General features: G+C 42.1%; 1 protein-coding gene across 3 annotated transcripts in view; it reads left to right on the forward strand.

The window, feature by feature from the left end:
* MGST2 (microsomal glutathione S-transferase 2) overlaps positions 1-19,408 on the forward strand; it is a 66,984-nt gene that overhangs the window by 33,645 nt on the left and 13,931 nt on the right. For 2 of the 3 annotated variants that reach the window (XM_075127685.1, XM_075127687.1), the window contains 2 exons: positions 13,799-13,898; positions 16,243-16,313. In XM_075127685.1, coding sequence (XP_074983786.1) covers positions 13,799-13,898; positions 16,243-16,313 — 171 coding nt within the window. Of the gene's footprint in view, positions 1-3,167; positions 3,288-13,798; positions 13,899-16,242; positions 16,314-19,408 lie in introns of those variants that run through there. The other variant, XM_075127686.1, reaches the window with a different exon arrangement.

The following is a 19,408-nucleotide window of genomic DNA, read 5'->3' on the forward strand; positions in this document are numbered from 1 at the left end:
AGTTTCTAGCCCTTCTGATTATAAAGAAAACCTTCCAGATAAGGCCCAATACATCAGTACTTAACAGTAGCCAGACAACCTCAAACAGCAGCTCTAACAGATGAGTGAATTCCCCCATCTTAATAGGATGTTAACTCTGAACCCTACTGAACAAGCCTCTGGGAACACAATGGAGCTGTGCTGCCATGAAGCAAGTCCAACAGTAATAACTATAATTAATAATGCCAATTTAACATTGTTGGAAGTTTATTGACATCATTGGTTATGCAAGCTATTATCATGGCCCAAATTCAATCAAATTCCTTTATTAAATCTAAAGGCCAAATGGTGTTTGTACATTGCACTAAACATGTGTAAAAGCCTAAATAATAAGCAATTACATCCACATAGTAACACACATTCATAAGCATTCTCATGAAAGTGTTATACCAATAAAATAAAAACCAGCAGGATCTTATTAAAGGGGAAAAGGCAAAATACCACATTTATTGTGAATATAGAAAGAATCATAGTAAGCAGTTAGTTATAGTTATAACATTCCATTCAATCTCATATTTATTCACACATTCATTCATACACACACACACACACACACAGAGGTTCTGCAAGGTTGTTATCATAGTTACCAGCCTTAGAGTTGCTCATGCCAAGCCACTGGCCAGGTGGCCTGGACATGAGGAGGGAGCAGGGCCTTGTCAGATGCTCATCTGATGCTCCTGGAAGTTGGTTTGCAGAATCAGACCCCAAAGTTCTCACTTTCTAGAGTCCATTTTTATAGGAATTTCTTCCTATGCCAGTCTATGGGAATTGCTTCATCACGCTGTTGCTGAATCAATCAGCAGATAGCACATTCCTGACGGCTCCGTGCTGCTAGATGTTATCTTGTTCTTTGGTTCTCCCATTCTTGAGGCTATCACCCCATGGGTGGATTCCAGTCTGCCCTCCAAGGGTCCTCTGGTTATTTCCACTTGACGCCTTCTTCAGCCGATGGACACTGGATTCTTAGGCTGGCACCTCCCTGATCATTCATTTATTATCCACACCAAGCATCCATCCACATACATCCTCTATCTCTATTTTAATCACAATTGTTAATACAACAAAAGGGCGGGGAGTCTCTGGGTGCTGTTTCTGTTGTTACAGAGTATTGCTTTGAGTCTCTCTCTGTGTGAATTGCTTTGAGAACAGACTCTGTCTTAGAATGTACTAACACAATTAGCAGCTTGCAAGTTTCACACATAGAGGGACAGAAACAGTACCAAAAACCAAAGAGACCTCTTAATTAGTAATACCCTGGAATTTAAAACTATGGGGAATCAAACTCATTTGTGATTTTAATACAGAACTTCTTTAATATGATTCAACAAAAGGATCAGTTCCAGGGATAACCCTCTCCTCCTGGCTTGCTCCAGTATGACCAGATAAGTTCTGATAATACCCCTCACAAGCCATATACACTAACAAATAAGTGATGTCATAATGAGTTACAATCTTAGCTAAACCCAGGTTTTGGCCAGGTTAGGGTTGATCCCTTTCCTGGTCTTGGCTAAAACAAAATATGGCAATTTGATCTTTCTCCAAGATAATGTTGGGGCACCACAATCCTCCTTTCTTGTTCAAGCTAGGTAGAACCAGTCGTAAGAAAAGGGTCCTAATTATTATCAACCACATTTTGAGCTCAAAGAAAAGGAGTACTTGGGGCATTTTTACAATTTATCTTGCCAATTGCATGGTTACCTATATTTTCAAAACCTTTCCCATGGCTGCTAAAACACCTTTATTTCCCTTAAATAACAAAACATTTTCCTTTAAGAAGCTATGCTAATTTAACCCTTTATGTACCCATCTAATCCTACAAATGTAAACATTAGTAACTATTTCATTGTGGATTTGCTTAACAGAACCATCCAGCTCATGTGCTTAGTGCTTATCCACTGAGCCATTCTTCTGAAAGAACATCCCCCTGAAATAAAGTTGCAGGATTTCAAAATGTAACCGCTTTAAAATCAAATATTTGATTTAACATTAACATTATTTTATTTTTGTCCTCAGCTAGAACCTCCTCCCTTTAAAGGAGGAATCTTGGTTTACCAGAGGAAAAAATACACTGAGGAGGGGAGGGAAACCCCAGTGCCCAGGCAAATATTGAAACTATTTGCCCTAGTTGTTTTAGGGAGCTTAATCCCCATTAAGGCTAAAAGAAATTAGTGAGAAGGAGCTATTATTTCATCTAGTCCATTCCTTGCCAACTGAAGACTGCTCTCTGATGTACGTTTCCCAGTTTTGTCTAGTCTTAAGCAACGGGACAGCCACAATTTAGTGGACTTACCTCAGATCATATCATTAGAAATTTCCCCCTGATATTCTGCCTCAAAATTCCCTTTAATAGAATTCCATTATTGTTATTTTTACTCCTAAACAATTCCTCTCCCTTAGTGTTTACTCCTACAGACAACCAGAGGCAGTTATCATGTCATTCCTTAGACCATGCCTACAATGTTGTGGCTAGAACAACACAGCTACAGCTGTGCCGTTGTAGTGTAGATGCTTCCTACATCCCCAGAAAGGGTTTTTCCTTCAATATAGTTAATCCCCACTCCACGAATTCTTCCTTCAACCTAGCTGCTCCGACAGCGAGGAAGAGGTCAACCAAAGTACCTGAGCCTCACACAGGGCACTACATTTTTCACACCCCTAAGCCACAAGCCAGGTCAATCTAATTTTTAGGTGGAGACCAGCCTGCCCAATTAGTCTGCATTTAGCTGCGTTGCTCAGCAAGAGCCAGAAAAGAATCCTACGGCTGTTACAATGCCCTCCCTCCCCACAAGTCCCCCACTTCCTAGAGAGGTTGTTTTTGCTCTGGGTACTTCACAGATTTCTAGGAGAAGCCGGTGGACAATTTTCAAGGATTCAGCATTTTTCACCCAGCTCCACTTCTTGGTTACTTGATGTAAATAAGCTCACTCCTAAATGCAGCTCTTGTTAGTAGAGCACCACCTGACTATTCAAGTATGAAAACAATTTTCAGGTCAAGGAAACAAGAACTGGCTAAGCAGCCACTGCTCATTTAAAAAGGGAAAAATAAAAGTTGCCTTGTTTTCTTCCTAAGGCGTGTCTTTGAAAAGCATTTTCACTCCCTGCCCCCAACCTGCTTCTTTATCTGTAGCTCTCACACACACACTCTGACACAGTGCCCTGGCTGCACAGAGAGACGGAAGCTGCTGGAAACATGGCTGGTGATTTAATTTTGCTTGCTGCAGTATCCCTTCTTTCAGCCTGCCAGCAAAGTAAGGCCTGTGGGGTTTTCTGGCTGGGGCTGAGGGATAGTTTCCATGGATCCTAGAACACTGGAGATATTTTATACTAAGCTAGTTTTCTTGTCACTTGAGTGTCTGAGAATTCATAAAAAAAGTTGTCACCAACTGGAGCATTAGGTACCCCTTCTCTGTCCTCTGAAGAGGATGTGGTACAGGGAGACTGATTACCTTGCTAGGGGGTGGGGGGGGGGTTTACAATTTTTCCCTTTTATGTTTTGTTTGTAGATTTTTGGGATTGTTAAACTGTTGCTAGAGAGTTTGTAAGCTGATGCAGACCCATCCTTCTGCTATGTTCTGCGCTGGCTTCGGGTTTTTTAGACACTTACACAGCTTGAATCCTCAAACTACCAACTCCTAAAATCACATTCTTGAAGCCTTGAGCCAAAAGCTCTTTTAAAAACTGTCCCCTCAAGCAGATGGCAAAGTATCTAATATCAGAAAGGAAAAAGGACAAAACCTATTAAGTTACAAAGAAGGCACTTGCAGCATGTGGATGTTTCATAATATCCTCTCATCAGGGGTTCCTAAATATATAGATTTATTTTATCCACTCTGGAAATACTTCTTAGATTCACATACAGTATGTGGCTTTCCCACCACTTTGCAAACTACAGCTATAGTAGATAAATGGAACGGGAGCAAGAAGAACGACAATAGTGTGATTAGATATGGTACAGTGACAGCATTTTCAACACTAGCAATTGTTTTCCTTCAGATAATATGGTTGTGTCTACAGCAAGCCATAGGATATATATGCTGTATGGGTTGAAGGAGGACTAAGCCTGAGATAAGGAGCAGAGGTTCAAGTTTACGGCTTTGTCAGTACTTGTAAGCTGACTGCTTTGTCTGCAGCAATGCCAACTCTTTATATTTGGTGTTTTCTTAAAGCCCCAGTTCCTGGGTCATGTCATTCATTACAAAAAAAGTTTCTAATTTGGGGAGAAAAGCTTAAAAATGTGAACCCTCAAGATTAAATAACCAGAAGCAAATAAAAAGAACCCAACAATTTTTAAAAATCTCATGACTTGAGGGGGGCCTGGCTCATGATTTTTGAATGTTTGAAGTTGGCAACACTGCTTTCATTCTTGAGTTGCGTGTGACAAATGGGGCTCTCCCGAACAACCTATGTGGCTCTTAGCACAGCGTTTATCTCCTGCGACAGTATTTACCATGAGCTTCCATGAAAGTTCATCCTGCTGCAAGGGCTGCTGTGCTTTACACTGTTTAAAGTGAAAACAGGAAGAAATGTGACAAGGAAGGGCAAAGAGCCACTGCCGAAAAAGTGAATACATTCTGAAAACTCTAAAACACAGGGGCTACATCGACACTAGAAATGCCACAGTGACACAGTTGCAGCACTGCAGGTGAGATGCTATAACACTGTCTTGTAGCCACGACAGTAACAGAAGGGAGTAAATCCCTCCCTTCAACAAGCGATAATTAAGTTGGCAGAAGAATCATGTTGACCTAGTGGTGTCTATAGAGGGGTACTTAGATCAGTTTAACTGTATCATCTGATCAATCAGGGTGATTTGTCACAGCACCGAGGGTGTGGTTAGGTCAACTGAACTTTATAATAAAGACCCACCCAGAGTCGGTGAGGTTAATCAGAAAATCCAGCCCTGCCCAAGCCTCTGCTCTTCCGTGTATTCTGTTAAAGTGGCAGTGTAAGAACCTGTTACAACCAGTTCTGGTAGTGGGAGCAGCCCATTGTCCAAATGTTTGACAGCTGTCAGCACAAGACACCTAGCTATTAAACATCTAGTGGCTTGTCTGCACTCCCATTTATTCCATTACATGTACAGTTCTGTGCTGGGAGTGAACAACTAGGCAATAAGACCCCTCTGCAGCAGCGCTGGAAGCTATGCTTCACCTTAGAATGGCTAGAGGCGTGGTAGGACAAACTTTCAGCCTCCCAGAATCACATGGGTATTCAAGGAACCAGGCTGGGCCACGGATTAAGCCAAGCAAGAAGTGGTCTGTGATGGAATGAGCAAGCAGAAACCTTGCACCAAGTGGGTTTCCAGCAATGTCTTAGTTTTTAAGACTTGCTGCAGGAGAGAGAAGGGGAGGTTTTACAGACCCATTAGAAAAACTAGTGGGGCTCCAGACTGAAGTAGAATGAATTTGAGTCATGGCTGCTTGAAGATGATTCTGTAGAGAGAATAGATACAGTGTCCCCTGTCCTGTGTTTTATTTGGTGCCTAATATCCTTTTATCTGCATCCAGTCAGGTGCTACTATGAGGCATCTGATTTGTTTTCAAATCAAGAATAGTTTAACACACCATTGACCGTGATACAAATGACTGATTTTACACTGTGCATGATTTTTGCACCAGGAATAAGACATCTGAGGTGCTGTCCCTTGTACATAAGCTTTGTGCTATATTTTCATAGCAAGGAGACAGTCTTGCTAAATGTGACTGCCAGCTGAAATCAGAAAAAGACCAACTCAAGCATACTTCTCAGCTGCCTCAGATGTGACTGGAGTCCAGTGGTTGAAGTTGATTGGATTTGTGCTGGATTGTAATCCAAGGGGTTAAACTAGGGTATATAAAACTGCTTTCATTTCTATTTGCTTTCAAAGAGTTAAGATGCAAATTCTAACTGGTGAAAAAAGTATATGTGGTAACTTGTTCCACCGCAGCTGAGGCCTCATGTCACCTATTGTATAATTCAAAGCATCTAGATGCATCTTCTCTTTTAAGAAAGAAGCGATGTAAATTCTCCAGTAAAAAAAAATGGTTACAACTGGTTTTCAAAGGGAAAGGCAACTTCCTGTCTGTCTGCAAAAGATAGCAAGTTATGAAAATTGTAGTTGGGTAGGTATAAAGTTACTTGCTTCTTTCAGGGGGCATATAAACCCCAATCTCACCGTCCTGAGTTAGGCAAAGATCCCACTGAGTTTGGTGGAAGCTTTTCCCGATTAAGGAATGGGCCATTGTCAGTGCAGTACGATCACAAGAGTCTGGATTTTTGCCCATGGTGAGCCAAATTCACCCCGTAAGATTTCACTGAAGCCTCTTAAACCCAACAATAACTAGAGGCTTGTTAAACCACCAGTGGCAAGTGTACACTTTATTACAGCTAAGGCCTTGTCTGTACTAGAGCACATTTCAGCTGGCTGTACTGCACCAGCTGAGGCACAAAATTCCATGCTAGCCGCCCTAAATAGGCTGAGATTTTTCCCTGAGTCCATACCAAGGTTGTTCTAAACCAGTTTGGGTATGATGGGCTGCTCAGCTGGCCAACTTCCTTTATTTCATCAGCTGAGAATCCTGTCCCAGCCTGATAATGCCCCCCGGCTCAAAGTACAGCCTGGGGACCAACCAGCTATGGTTTGCTAGCTGCAGATGGTGGTCCAGTGAAACATGTGGTTTGTCAAATTGGCCCTTGCAGCTGGTGAACCAAGTAGGGTTTGGTGGCTCTAAGTAGCAGCAGGAGGAAGAGAGCATTTTGAGTGGGTGGTAAGGGAAGGGCCAGAGGGAGACCTTTTGAAAATTCCCTCCCCCACCCCCCCGAAATATTTCAAAAAGTGGCCATCTTGTCCCCCTGAGCACAATTACCCTGAAATATGCTCCTCTGCCTCCTCTAATGCCACCCTCCCCCTCTAAAAGAATTCTGTGGTAGTGAATCACAGCTTGGTCATCAGCTACAATGTAAATGAAGGCGCATTAATGGAGGCAGAGAGGCCTTTCTAGAGGGGAATCCTGTACAAGATCTGGCAAACCTGCCTTACAGTGAGACTCAAGAAGCTCAGTCTAGTTAGTTTATCCAGAAGAAGGTTATGGGGTGATTTGATCATGGTTTATAATTAAGGTTACGATTTGGTCCCAGATTCTGTGACTTTAACAGATGTGCACGGACTTCTTTGGCTTCAGCTTCAGCCCCGGGGCTCTGGCTTCCGTGATTTATCATCCATTGCCTGTGCCTTTTACTAAAAATACCCGTGACAAAATCTTAACTTTATCTAGAATTACCTACACGGAGAGAAAAGGAGTACTTGTGGCACCTTAGAGACTAACCAATTTATTTGAGCATGAGCTTTCGTGAGCTACAGCTCACTTCATCATGCTCAAATAAATTGGTTAGTCTCTAAGGTGCCACAAGTACTCCTTTTCTTTTTGCGAATACAGACTAACACGGCTGTTACTCTGAAACCTACACGGAGAGGAGATTTCAAATTGTAGAGGGCTGTGGACTAGTGGACAAATAAAATCCAATGGCTGGAAGTTGAAGCTAGACAAATTCAGTCTGGAAATAAGGTGCTAATTTTTTAACAATGAGGATAGTTAACCATCAGAATAATTTACCAAGGTCTGCGGTGGATTTTTCCAGTCACTTGAAATCACCTTGAAGATTATCAGACTGAGAGTATCAGGTCATTCCTGAACCGGAGCCTCCTACAGAACACCATGTTGTCCTGTCCTGTGGCCACTATTAAATAAATCAGATTTGCTTTTCTGCATGTTTAATTTTGTATCAAGTATGACCTGGCCATCTCCATCAAAATCTGATAAACTTTTTAAATAAGATTCACGTTTCTGAGCTGAAGGTGGCAATGAAAATAGATTTTAGGTACACACAGAGGAATGGAGATTATAGAAATACTGGTCACAGCTCCTTAGTTAAGACTTTTGCATTTACAGCAGGTATTTAGTCTATTTGTAGTAATAATTGATAATAATAATTAATAATAATAATAATAATACCTCTTATGTAATACTGCCTAGCTCATGTATAGCACTTCCGCAATAGATCTCAAAGTGTTTTACAAAAGAGGTGAGTAGAACTCATTTTATAGCTGAGGCCACTGCGGCACAGAGAGTTGAAGTGGCTTGCCCAAGATCACCCTCTAGCAAAGCCAGGCATAGAACCCAGGTCTGAGTCTTAGCTCAATGTGCTATCCCCAGGGCCACATAAAGGGTAGGTCTGAATGACACCTGGGAGCATGCTTCCTGATATGGGTAGATAGACACATGCAACCTCTGCTTGAGCTAGTGTGATAAAAACAACAGTCAGGCGGTGGCCTGCCTGAGCTCAGCCCATGTTACTCCTGGCTTGGCTATGCTGCTATTTTTAGCATGCTATTTGGAGCAGAGATAGCCCACATCTGTAGCCCTGCACTGGGAAGCACACTCCCAACTGCAGTGCAGGCATACCCAAAATTACAGCACTTACTCGGAGTACAAAATGAATTGCTATGGATGGATGTGTAATACATGTGTGTACACACTCAAAATACTAACCATTGCCAAATGTATCAAAACACATTTGGTACCCAGCTCTTGTTTCCAAAATATGTAATGTTTTCTCTCTCAAAGGTTATACAGCGGAGTTGCATCTTACGCGGGGGTTAGGTTCTAAAGTCAGCGCGTAAGGCAAAAATCGCATATAGTCAAAATTACCCTTGAAAAATCCCTTAAATCGCCCATAAAGTACAGTATACTGTACATGGTTGTGTACACAACCCTGTACAGTAATATGTATAAACATATAAAGTATACAGTAATGTACAGTATATAATAAAGAATACATATGCAAAATATAATTTTACAGTACTGTATTTTTAATTACAGGAGGTAATTACAGGGGAGTTGTCAGGGCTTGATGTCGATCCAGGAGATGGAGGCGACGGAGAGCTTGGGTGATGAGAGCGAGTAGTAGACGAAGTGGTTGGCTCTGGTTCAGCTCAAGAAGTTGATTGCATAGGCTCATCTGCTGCTGGTTGTTTTTCCCTTGAAAAACATGGTGATCGGCAACTGTAGCTGTTGTCTCTTGAGCTTCTCAAACATTTTTTGATACGGTCTCAAATAATCTGTAATACGACATGTGATTTTGAGGCTTTGTTCCAGAGGGATCGTATTCTGAAGTTAAATCATTCAAGTGTTTCGCTGCTTGGAACACTTCAGCAAATTTATGAAGATTCCAACCTGCTGGCTCTTCCTGTTCATCGTCATCATCTTAGCCTTCTGTAGACTATTTTATTAGTTCCTCTAACTCTTCGTTAATCAATGTTTCTCTATGGCTCTCAATTCTTCAATTTCTTCCTCAAGAACATTGACGAAGCCATCACCACCCACTTGCGTGGCCACTTGAACAATGAGTTTCACTTCATCAATGGTTGGGAAACCCTTAAAATCATTCACACGTTCTTTCCATAGGTTTCGCCATCATGCATTGACTGTTTCAGGCTTGACTGCATCCATTGCCTGTTTAATATAAGTGATGCAGTCGGCAATGTTGAAGGACTTCCAACACTCTTCCAACACTCCATCACATTAAGATTGGGATCAGCATCCATAGCGCTATGCATCCGTGAGAACGTAAGCCTCGTGTACGTGAAACGGTGAATCACGCCTTGGTTGAGAGGTTGGAGGTGGTACTGGGGGGGGAGAAAGACGACTTCAACGTCGTTATGCACAAACCGGAGTGCTGCAGGGTGGCCAGGAGCATTGTCTACAATCAGCAACAGTTTAAAGTCAAGTCCTTTCTCTTCGAGGTACCGCTTGACCTCTGGAATGAAACACTTGTGGAACCAATCCAGAAATAATGCTGCTGTCACCCAAGCCTTTTTACTTGATTGTCAGAACACAGGCAGGAGATTTTTGTTCTTGCCTTTTAGGGCATGGGGATTTGCAGCCCTGTAGAGCAAGCCCGGCTTTATTAAATGCCCAGCCACATTGCCACAAAACACAGTCACACGGTCTTTAGCTGCTTTGAAGCCAGGGGCTTGTCTTTCTGATTTCCAAGTGTAAGTGCAGTTGGGCATTTTTTTTTTCAATTAGAGCCCAGTCTTGTCAGCATTAAAAACTTGTTCCGGAAGATAGCCCTTTTCTTCTATGATTTTCTTTAATTGTTTGGGGTAGGCTTTTGCTGCCTCTTCATTGGCAGATGAGCTTCACCAGTAGTCTCCACATTTTTGAGGTTGAAGCAGTTCCTAAAACTGTTAAGCCAACCTTGTCTGGCTTTGAATTCCTTCTCATCGGAAGGCTGTCCCTCTTCGGCGGGAGGTTTGAACAGCGCATAGCGGCTAAGAGCCTTTTCTCGCAACGTGTTGCCATTGATAGGCACACGTTTACGGTTCATGTCTTCCAGCCATAAGTTTAATGCCTTTTCAGTCTTCACTAAAGTCGTATCACGCACCTGGCTCATCAACTTAGCAGTTATTGGAGAACTTGATGCCATGGCTTGATGAATTCCTCTCTCGAATCTTGATGGCACGGATGCTAGATTCGTTGTGGCCATATTTACGCGCCACATTGGAGACCGACATACCATCTCTCAAAAAGTCCAACACAGCCAGTTTTTCCTCCAGCATTGGAACAGATCTGTTTCTTCGGTTGAGCACCAGATGAAGTAGTTGGCTTGCGTTTAGGGGACCATGTTGTACAAAAAAATATGTACAGTATCTTTAAACACTAGAATCACACTCAGCGCGGCGAGATGCTCAGACTATGAGAGGCATGCGGGAATCGAGACCGACTGAGGGAACAGCAGATTCATGTTTCCCATCTCATGCTCACTCTGGGGCATTGCTCATTAAGTGGAATGGTTGCCAGAATCGCCCGCGCTATTTACAGGTATCTTGTTATTTTTCTTTTTTTTTGCCGAGTGCACATAGTTGAATTTGCGTAAGTTAAATGCGCGTATGATGCGACTCACCTGTATATTATTACAAAATTTAATACTACTCCAGCACAAAAATGCAGGACCTTAGGGCTGGCTCCACATGGGTTAGGGTGGTGGGTGTGAAGTCACTAGCATAGTGCTTATGTAACCTTTGGGTGGGCTACAGTTGGCTTCATTGCCCTTCTCTAGTGTCTAAAAAACACAAGTCCCACAGAAAAGCACCTAGAGACCCAGAATTCAGTCACTGAGGTTTTTCACCAAGGATCATACAGGGTCAAACTCCTCACAGTCAAGTCCAAAAGAACAAAAGAAGTGAACTTAAGAATTAAGTACCAACTTTATAAAATCTTATGATAGAGGAAAAAAAATAACTTAATTTTTACAACATACCATGGCTACTCCATAAACCATATATATTATCTTCACAGTTCAACATTGTCAAGGTTCCTTCCCCACTCTGAACTCTAGGGTACAGACGTGGGGACCTGCATGAAAACCTCCTAAGCTTACTTTCACCAGCTTAGGTTAAAACTTCCCCAAGGTATAAATTAATTTTATCCTTTGACCCTGGATCTCCACTGCCACCACCAAACTTTAACTGGGTTTACTGGGAAACGTAGTTTGGACATGTCTTTCCCCCGCAAAATCCTCCCAACCCTTGCACCCTACTTCCTGGGGGAGGTTTGGTAAAAATCCTCACCAATTTGCATAGGTGACCACAGACCCAAACCCTTGGATCTGAGAACAATGAAAAAGCATTCAGTTTTCTTACAAGAAGACTTTTAATAGAAGTAAAGGAATCACCTCTGTAAAATCAGGATGGTAGATACCTTACAGGGTAATTAGATTCAAAACATAGAGAATCCCTCTAAGCAAAACCTTAAGTTACAAAAAAGACACACAGACAGGAATAGTCATTCTATTTAGCACAGTTCCTTTCTCAGCCATTTAAAGAAATCATAATCTAACACATACCTAGCTAGATTACTTACTAAAAGTTCTAAGACTCCATTCCTGTTCTATCCCAGGCAAAAGCAGCATACAGACAGACACAGACCCTTTGTTTCTCTCCCTACTCCCAGCTTTTGAAAGTATCTCGTCTCCTCATTGGTCATTTTGGTCAGGTGCCAGCGAGGTTACCTTTAGCTTCTTAACCCTTTACAGGTGAGAGGATTTTTCCTGTGGCCAGAACGGATTTTAAAGGGGTTTACCCTTCCCTTTATATTTATGACAAATATAAAGAAAAATTAAACAGTCAGTGCCCACAGAAACAATGAGAAGAACTCAACAGTTCCCAAAAGCTTAGATTGAGTTCACCTGAGTCTCAGTTAGAGTCTGCCAAGTCAAAAGCAACATCTTCCCTCCACCTGCACGTAGAAATCTTCAGTTGAAATCCATGCAACTAGGGTGACCAGATGTCCAATTGTATAGGGAGAGTACCGATATTTGGGGCTCTTTCTTATATAGGCACCTTTTACCCGCCACCCCCATCCCGATTTTTCATACTTGCTATCTCAGACTCTCTCTCCTCCTCTTGCTTTCTCGGACTCTTTCTCCTCCTCTGCTGAAAGCAGCTAGTCAGCTAACTAATTAACCAACCACTCAGTTAAGTACATATCCCAACCCTCTGCCCCAGACCAGAGCCCCTTCCTGCACTCTGAACCCCTCATTTCTGGCTCAGCCCAGAGCCTGCACCCACAGCCTGAGCCCTCATCCCCACACATACCCCAATCTGCTGCCCCAGCCCAGAGGCCCCTCCTGCACCCTGAACTCCTTTCTGGTCTCACCCCAGCTGGAGCTTGCTTCCCCTCCATTCCCCAACCCCCTGGCCCAGCCTGGGGTCCCCTGCTCCACCCCAAACCCCTCATCCCCAGAGCCCGCACCCCCAGCCGGAGCCCTCACTCCTCCCACACCCCAACCCCATGCCCCAGAGCAGTGAAAATGAGCAAATGAGTGAGGCTGTGGGAGAGCGTGCAGTGGAGGGAGTGGGGAGGGAGGGAGGGAAGAAGCGGGGCAAAGGTGTTTGGTTTTCTGCATTTAGGAAGTTGGCAACCCTAGGCACATGGTCTTTTGTAAAGCAGCTTCCCTGACTACTTGCCCTCATGGAGTCTGAGTCCAGCAGCAGGGAACCTATTGAGCATTCCCAAAACTACCACACCCAATTCCAGAAACTTCTGGATGTCTAGTGCCAATTGTGCATCTGCCTAGCAACAATGAACCAGACTCAACTCATTCCTACCCCTGCTTCCCTAGATCTCATATTGGGTTCTGGGAAGTGGGCGGGCCCCCTAGATCTGTTAAAGAGATCTCTCACTATTAGGTAGGTGGGCTACACATGCTGGGGTGTCATATGGAGCAGGAGCCAGCCATCCTCAACATCATGCTTTGCCAGAGGAGGAACAGAATATTAAGTGTGTAGACAGTTTTACAAAAAGAAAAGGAGTACTTGTGGCACCTTAGAGACGAACTGGTTAGTCTCTAAGGTGCCACAAGTACTCCTTTTCTTTTTGCGAATACAGACTAACACGGCTGCTACTCTGAAACTAGACCGTTTTAGTGACTGAATTCTCTTGCTTTGGGGGGCATTCAGCACGTAACTGTAAAGTTACTGAAGTTGGATTTTGTAATAAGGTTCAGGTCACATTTGAAGTTAGCGTGTGAATTTTTATGGGGGAAGCTAGGGGAGCTGCAAGAGGTGTTGGTCCTTTTCATTCAAATTTAAAAGCAAAACCTGAGGAATGATTATTTCCATTTGAAAAATTGAGATTTGTAGAGGATTGACAGGGCCTGCTGCTTTTCTGAAAAAATAAAGACTCTTTAATCCTTGATCCATTACTTTTACTTGCAGGTCATTTTGCCTGGCTTGTAGAAAAATCAAGAAAGCAGCACACGATCATGCCCCCAGAAGTCACCGGAACCCCAGAATTTGACAGAATATTCCGTGCACAGTAAGTTCTAGTGTCATTAAAACAGTGGCAATGAGAAACTTCTCATTCATTTAATTAATTGGACACTACAGAGGTCTAATTTAGCCATTCAAGCGTGAAGCAATTTTTTTTCCAGGGTATTTATGATCTTCTGCTGTATGCTATGAGCATAGATCTTAACTCTCAGTGACCTTTCTCTCTTACAAGATATGGGTGTAACAATTGTGGGCATCTCCACAGAACAGAATTTACTAAGACTTTGCACTAACCTAAGGCCTTGCATGACCAAGGGCTTCTGTCCACCACTTGTGAGTGTTTGGTCTCCTCGTAAGAGTAATTGCATTGCATATTCATTCCATGTTCATTGGGCCTGATTCTCCCAGGTACACTGGTCTTCAACTCCTGGTTTACACTGAAAGGAGATTCAGTCATTGTGTTTCTCTACAAACTATATGGAGAGGTTCCATGTACTTTTTCTTTCTAGTTCAAGATACCTAAAATCACAAACTCAATATTTATTAGACTTAGAAATCTTTGTGCTCAAATATTCAAAGAAATTTTTAATTTTCCACAAATACAAAAGCAATTTCAGTCCAGAAGAAAAGGGAAATCACAGAAAGCTCAGACAGACAATACACTATGGCTACTCAACATCTCTAGAGAAATTGAACAACAGATCAGAGCTATTTAATGTGAATATGCTGGTCAAAACTTCACACTTAAGGCTGCTTTGAGTTTATTTTAAGCAGGGTTTTAGCCTTTTTGTTTTTATGAAGATTACAATGTATATTCCCCAAATTTATAGGGCATCTGTGATGAAAGACTGAAATTTCTGAGAATATACAGGTAAATTGGCTAATTAGTTTGAGTTAAAAAATTAATGAGCATTTAAGAAACTTGTCCTGGTGAGTCACCTATTTTTGTATCCTTTTACCTAAAAAAAACAAAAAAAACCAATAGTTGTCACAAGTACCAAACTAGTAACTACACACCTATACCCACAAAAGTGTCTCAGACATAGGACAAACCATTCAGCAATTACTTTTTGAATAGAGTACACTAGATGAACAATGCAACCCACTTACTTCACTCCCTGTGAAGATTAATTAAAGCTTCAATTGTCACATCATTTAGCTTCCAGCTTTTTATTTAGGTTTGGTTGGTTTAACATAGAAACTGTCATACTGGATCTATCTAGCAGTTCATCGAGTCAAGGAACTTTTCTCAGAGTGGCAAATACCAGATACATCACCATCCCTTGATGCAAGAAAAGCCAAAGTGGATCAGTGGACAACTGTGGAATAAACTGCCCATGGAGAAATGTTTTCCTAGAGCAGTGATTCTCAAACTTTTTTTTTTCCCGCTGCAGACCCCTTGAAAATTGCTGAGATCACTTAATGATCTTTCCAAATCTTGTTTGTACCATTAGCTAACTATTGTAAAAAGAAAAGGAGTACTTGTGGCACCTTAGAGACTAACCAATTTATTTGAGCATGAGCTTTCGTGAGCAGCTCACGAAAGCTCATGCTCAAATAAATTGGTTAGTCTCTAAGGTGCCACAAGTACTCCTTTTCTTTTTGCGAATACAGACTAACACGGCTGTTACTCTGAAACCTAACTGTTGTAAAGCACTTTGGATAAAAGCACTATATTAAAACAAAAACTTAATAAACTTTTTGTTCTACAAATAAAAGCACACAATATCAGTAGTCTTACCTTTCTAACGTGATGGATGTGCCCTGTCTCCCCTGCTGTGGCAGCCCCCGAGCTGGGGCTGGGAAGGAGCGGGGGGTCTCTCCACAGTTTGAGAACCTCTGTCTTAGATCATTTCATTTAGTGATTGGCTTATGCCCTGAAGCATGAGATTTTAATGTGCAATGTAAGGGTTATTTTAAAACAATCCTATCTAATGTAACTAACATTACTGGATAATAAAAATATCCAGTTATAGAAAGTTGCCTTAAGTAAAAAAGAAATACTAAAATTTTGAATATGAGCAAAGGAAAAGAAAAAAACAATGTGATATCAGGTACAACTGAAAGTTGTGTTTTCAAGCCATTACTGTTGTAATCATTTAGAAGTTCTACCATGTGCTTGTCATGCTTGATACTATAGTCATAGGAATAGTCAGACCAAGGCCTAGTATTTCAGTCACAATGATAGGAACAGAACTGTACATATTTGAAAAGACACAGAAGAGTGAGATTTTTCAAAAGTGCTCATTGTTGGCCTCCCTCTGCTCCCATCCAAGCCAATGGCATGAATTTCACTGGGAACAGCATTTGGCCAAAGCGAAGAGCTTCTGAAAATCCCACCCATAGTTTCTTTCTTGCTCAGGTAACTTTTTTATTTATTTATTCCATAGACAAAACTGTGTGGAGTTTTATTCAATCTTTCTGGTTGCTCTTTGGATTGCAGGCTGGTTTTTCAAACAAGGTAAACACAATTGTTGTTTTATTTTGGCCTAAACAATGTTTTATCAGCTATAATAGTTTCAGTTGTACCCTGAGGTTAATTTAGATGTCCTTTTATTGGCTTTAAATGTTACCTCTTTACGTCACTGAGTGCCCCTTGTTCTTGAGTTATGAGGAAGAGTAAACAGGCTCCAGAATGATCTTGGTATTTTACATGTTTCTGTTCTACCAACTTTTACTCATTGCAGACTAAGGATGCAAACCTTGATGTTCTTACCACTGACTTCTTTAGGCCAGACCAATATGTGAGGACTTCCCATTAGGAACCCAAAATATGCATCCAAGGGCAGAATTTAGCATAAATAGTCTTTCCTCTTTTTCACATATGGAATCCCCTCCTAACACCTACTGCCACTAGTAAGTAAATAATTATTATTAATATTTCAGAGGAGTGTTCGGAAGGTAAATTTATTAATCTGTATAAAAACCTGTGTTGTACATTGTTATCATTAACAACAGTTTTCATTATGTTTCTCCAGAGAGAAAATAAGCCTCCACATATTCAAATGCACCCCCCCTCCCAAAAAAAGATAAAACGCTTTCTCCTTTTTTTCAGTATTTAAGCTCATTTTCTCCATTCATTTCAGAAAGTAAAATTCTCATTTCCCCCTCTAGCTGAGAACCTGATTCTGAGGGTGCTCAACTCACCACTGGGATGGCGCCTCCTCCTGATCGTTCTGGGGAATAGCTTGCGAGGTTGACACCCCTTCCCACATTTGCATGCAGTCCTCTGCCTCTCTCTGGGTCTGCATCTATTTCACTCCACGAGCTGCCGCTGTCTCAGCCCTACGGCCAGTCATTCCATGTGTTTCCCCCTTCTGGGATACCAAAATCTTCCTTCAGCAGTCCTAGGTAGTCTACTCATTCACTGCCTTGTAGTGTCACTCCCTCAGCATCTGGCAGGGGAACAGGGGCCTGCCCTCTACTCTGTGTTCCTGGCTTCCTCCTTTTTCCAGCTTTGCCAGCCCAAAGGCACCTCTCTTCTCCCAGGAAGTGACTGCAGACTTTCCCAGCAGCCCCTTTCTGCTGCCAATTTCCTGCCTTTAGTCTCAGCCCAGCGCATTCCTCCTCAGCTGGGTTTCTTCATTCAGTCAGAGGATTGCTTAGCCACCTCATTCCTCTCTACTGAGGCCTGTTTTGTTAATTAGTATGCATTAATGCTTTCAGGAAAAGTGTGGGATGAACATCCCGTCACACTGATACATGGAATGAGTCTTGCAATAGGAAATGCAGTGTGATTCTGACTCATCCCCCAATTGTTCTCCCACAAATACAAGATGATCAGGGAGTAAAAACTGCAGCAAGGGGGAATATTCTAGAAATAAATATAAAGGAAATGCCATTGGTGTAAATAAAAACTAGATGTGCCTGGTTCTTACCCTCTGATGTCTGCTGGACAAAGGCAGGCCACAATTTTTTTATTGTATATATATAAAATGCATAGGCAAAAGGGGTTGCACAGGCAACGTTAACTTTGGCATTTCTTAACTTTTGAGTACTTGACTTAAAATAACATTATCATGGTAGCAAAGTCAAGTACTCAAAAAAGTTAAGAAATGCCAGAATTAAGGTTGCCTGTGCAACCCCTTTTGCCTATGCATTATGATGCAGTCTTTCATTACATCATCACACACTCACTTTTCCACATGTCCCCCTGCCTCATTCAGCACATGGACTGGATGGTGCTCACTTAGTGATCAGTTATCCAATATTTTGTTTTCTCCTCACTGTTAAATTTGTGCCTCCAGTCTGGAGCATGCCTAGTGCAGACAGCATCTTCAGTGAATTTCGCTGCAAAAATCTAAGGAATCTCTGCAGAGTATATATGAATTGCAGTTTTTCAAAGGCTTATTATGTGGCCAGATACAGGCAGATTTTCACAAGTATGGCAAAAGGCACATCCCTGGTACAAAAGCCACCCCCGCAATGCCAAATTTTAAGTCATTGCTTGAAAGCCTGGCAGGTGCTAGAGCTTATGAAAGAAAAAGTTGCCAACTTTTTTTTTTTAGCATTGGCAAAACAACATATCATTCTTGGAAACCACCACCATTTTGGCTGAAATTTTCCCCAAAAAGTTCTGTCCGAGACAAACACCTGACGGAGAAAATTTTAGCCAAAATGTTTAAGTTTGTCATAGTTGTAAGCAACCGAAAATAGAGACATAATAGGGAGTGACAGGCAACCTTAATAATAGGAGGTGCTATCATAATCTTGCCTGTAACAGATCCAGTTTTAAAAAACAGATTGAAAAACTCTGGACTAGAAGGGCCTCCCAGAATTTAGGGTTAAAGTCCATTTTGACAGCCTAAGTGAAATGGGATTATTAATGCCCACTTCATCTCCGGGGAGACAGAGCCACCACATGCCATCTAGTAACTTTTCCTCAAAAGAGATCCAAAACTGAGTGCATTAAGGCAGCCAAGCTTGTCAGAACACAGACGTGAATATGATAATAGCTACAATCATATGTTGCCCTGTATGGTGCCTTGCATCGAAAGGTCTCAAAGCACTGTACAAACAGGATGCCCTGCACCTCCCCTGTGAGGCAGAAAAGTATTATTAGCCCTGTTTCACAGCCTGGAAAACAGGGGCACAAACTGCTCAGGGTTTGACCTTGACTTCAGTGGGATTGTGCATGTTTGCCACTTTTCAGCAGCAGGCCCTAAGGCCATGTCTACACTGGAACAGTTGTGCAACGTGATGAGCACTATTGTAGATGTGGCCTACATGGGCTCAGGCATTTTCAGCACCGTGTCACGAAAAATCTATTTGGGTTTTGAAGATCTTCAGATTGAGTCTGTGGTTAAAGTAGATTAAAACAACAGCAGGAACTCTGCCTGTACTAGCTGAGGAGGAGAAGGGGAGAGCAAGCCAGGGAGAGAATGGGAGCCCCCTTTTTCTTTTAGCAGAGGAGAGAGAGCTGTGCCCCTTCTTACTTTAACCCCTGTATTTAATACAGCTGAGAACAGGGAATTGAAGAAACCCTGTCTATACTAGCACTTACAACAGCATTGTCAGCACAGGTGAAATTGCACCAGTGCTGGAAAGAGGGATTCA

Source organism: Caretta caretta, chromosome 4 (genome assembly GCF_965140235.1).
Source record: "Caretta caretta isolate rCarCar2 chromosome 4, rCarCar1.hap1, whole genome shotgun sequence".
NCBI lineage: Eukaryota > Metazoa > Chordata > Testudines > Cheloniidae > Caretta > Caretta caretta.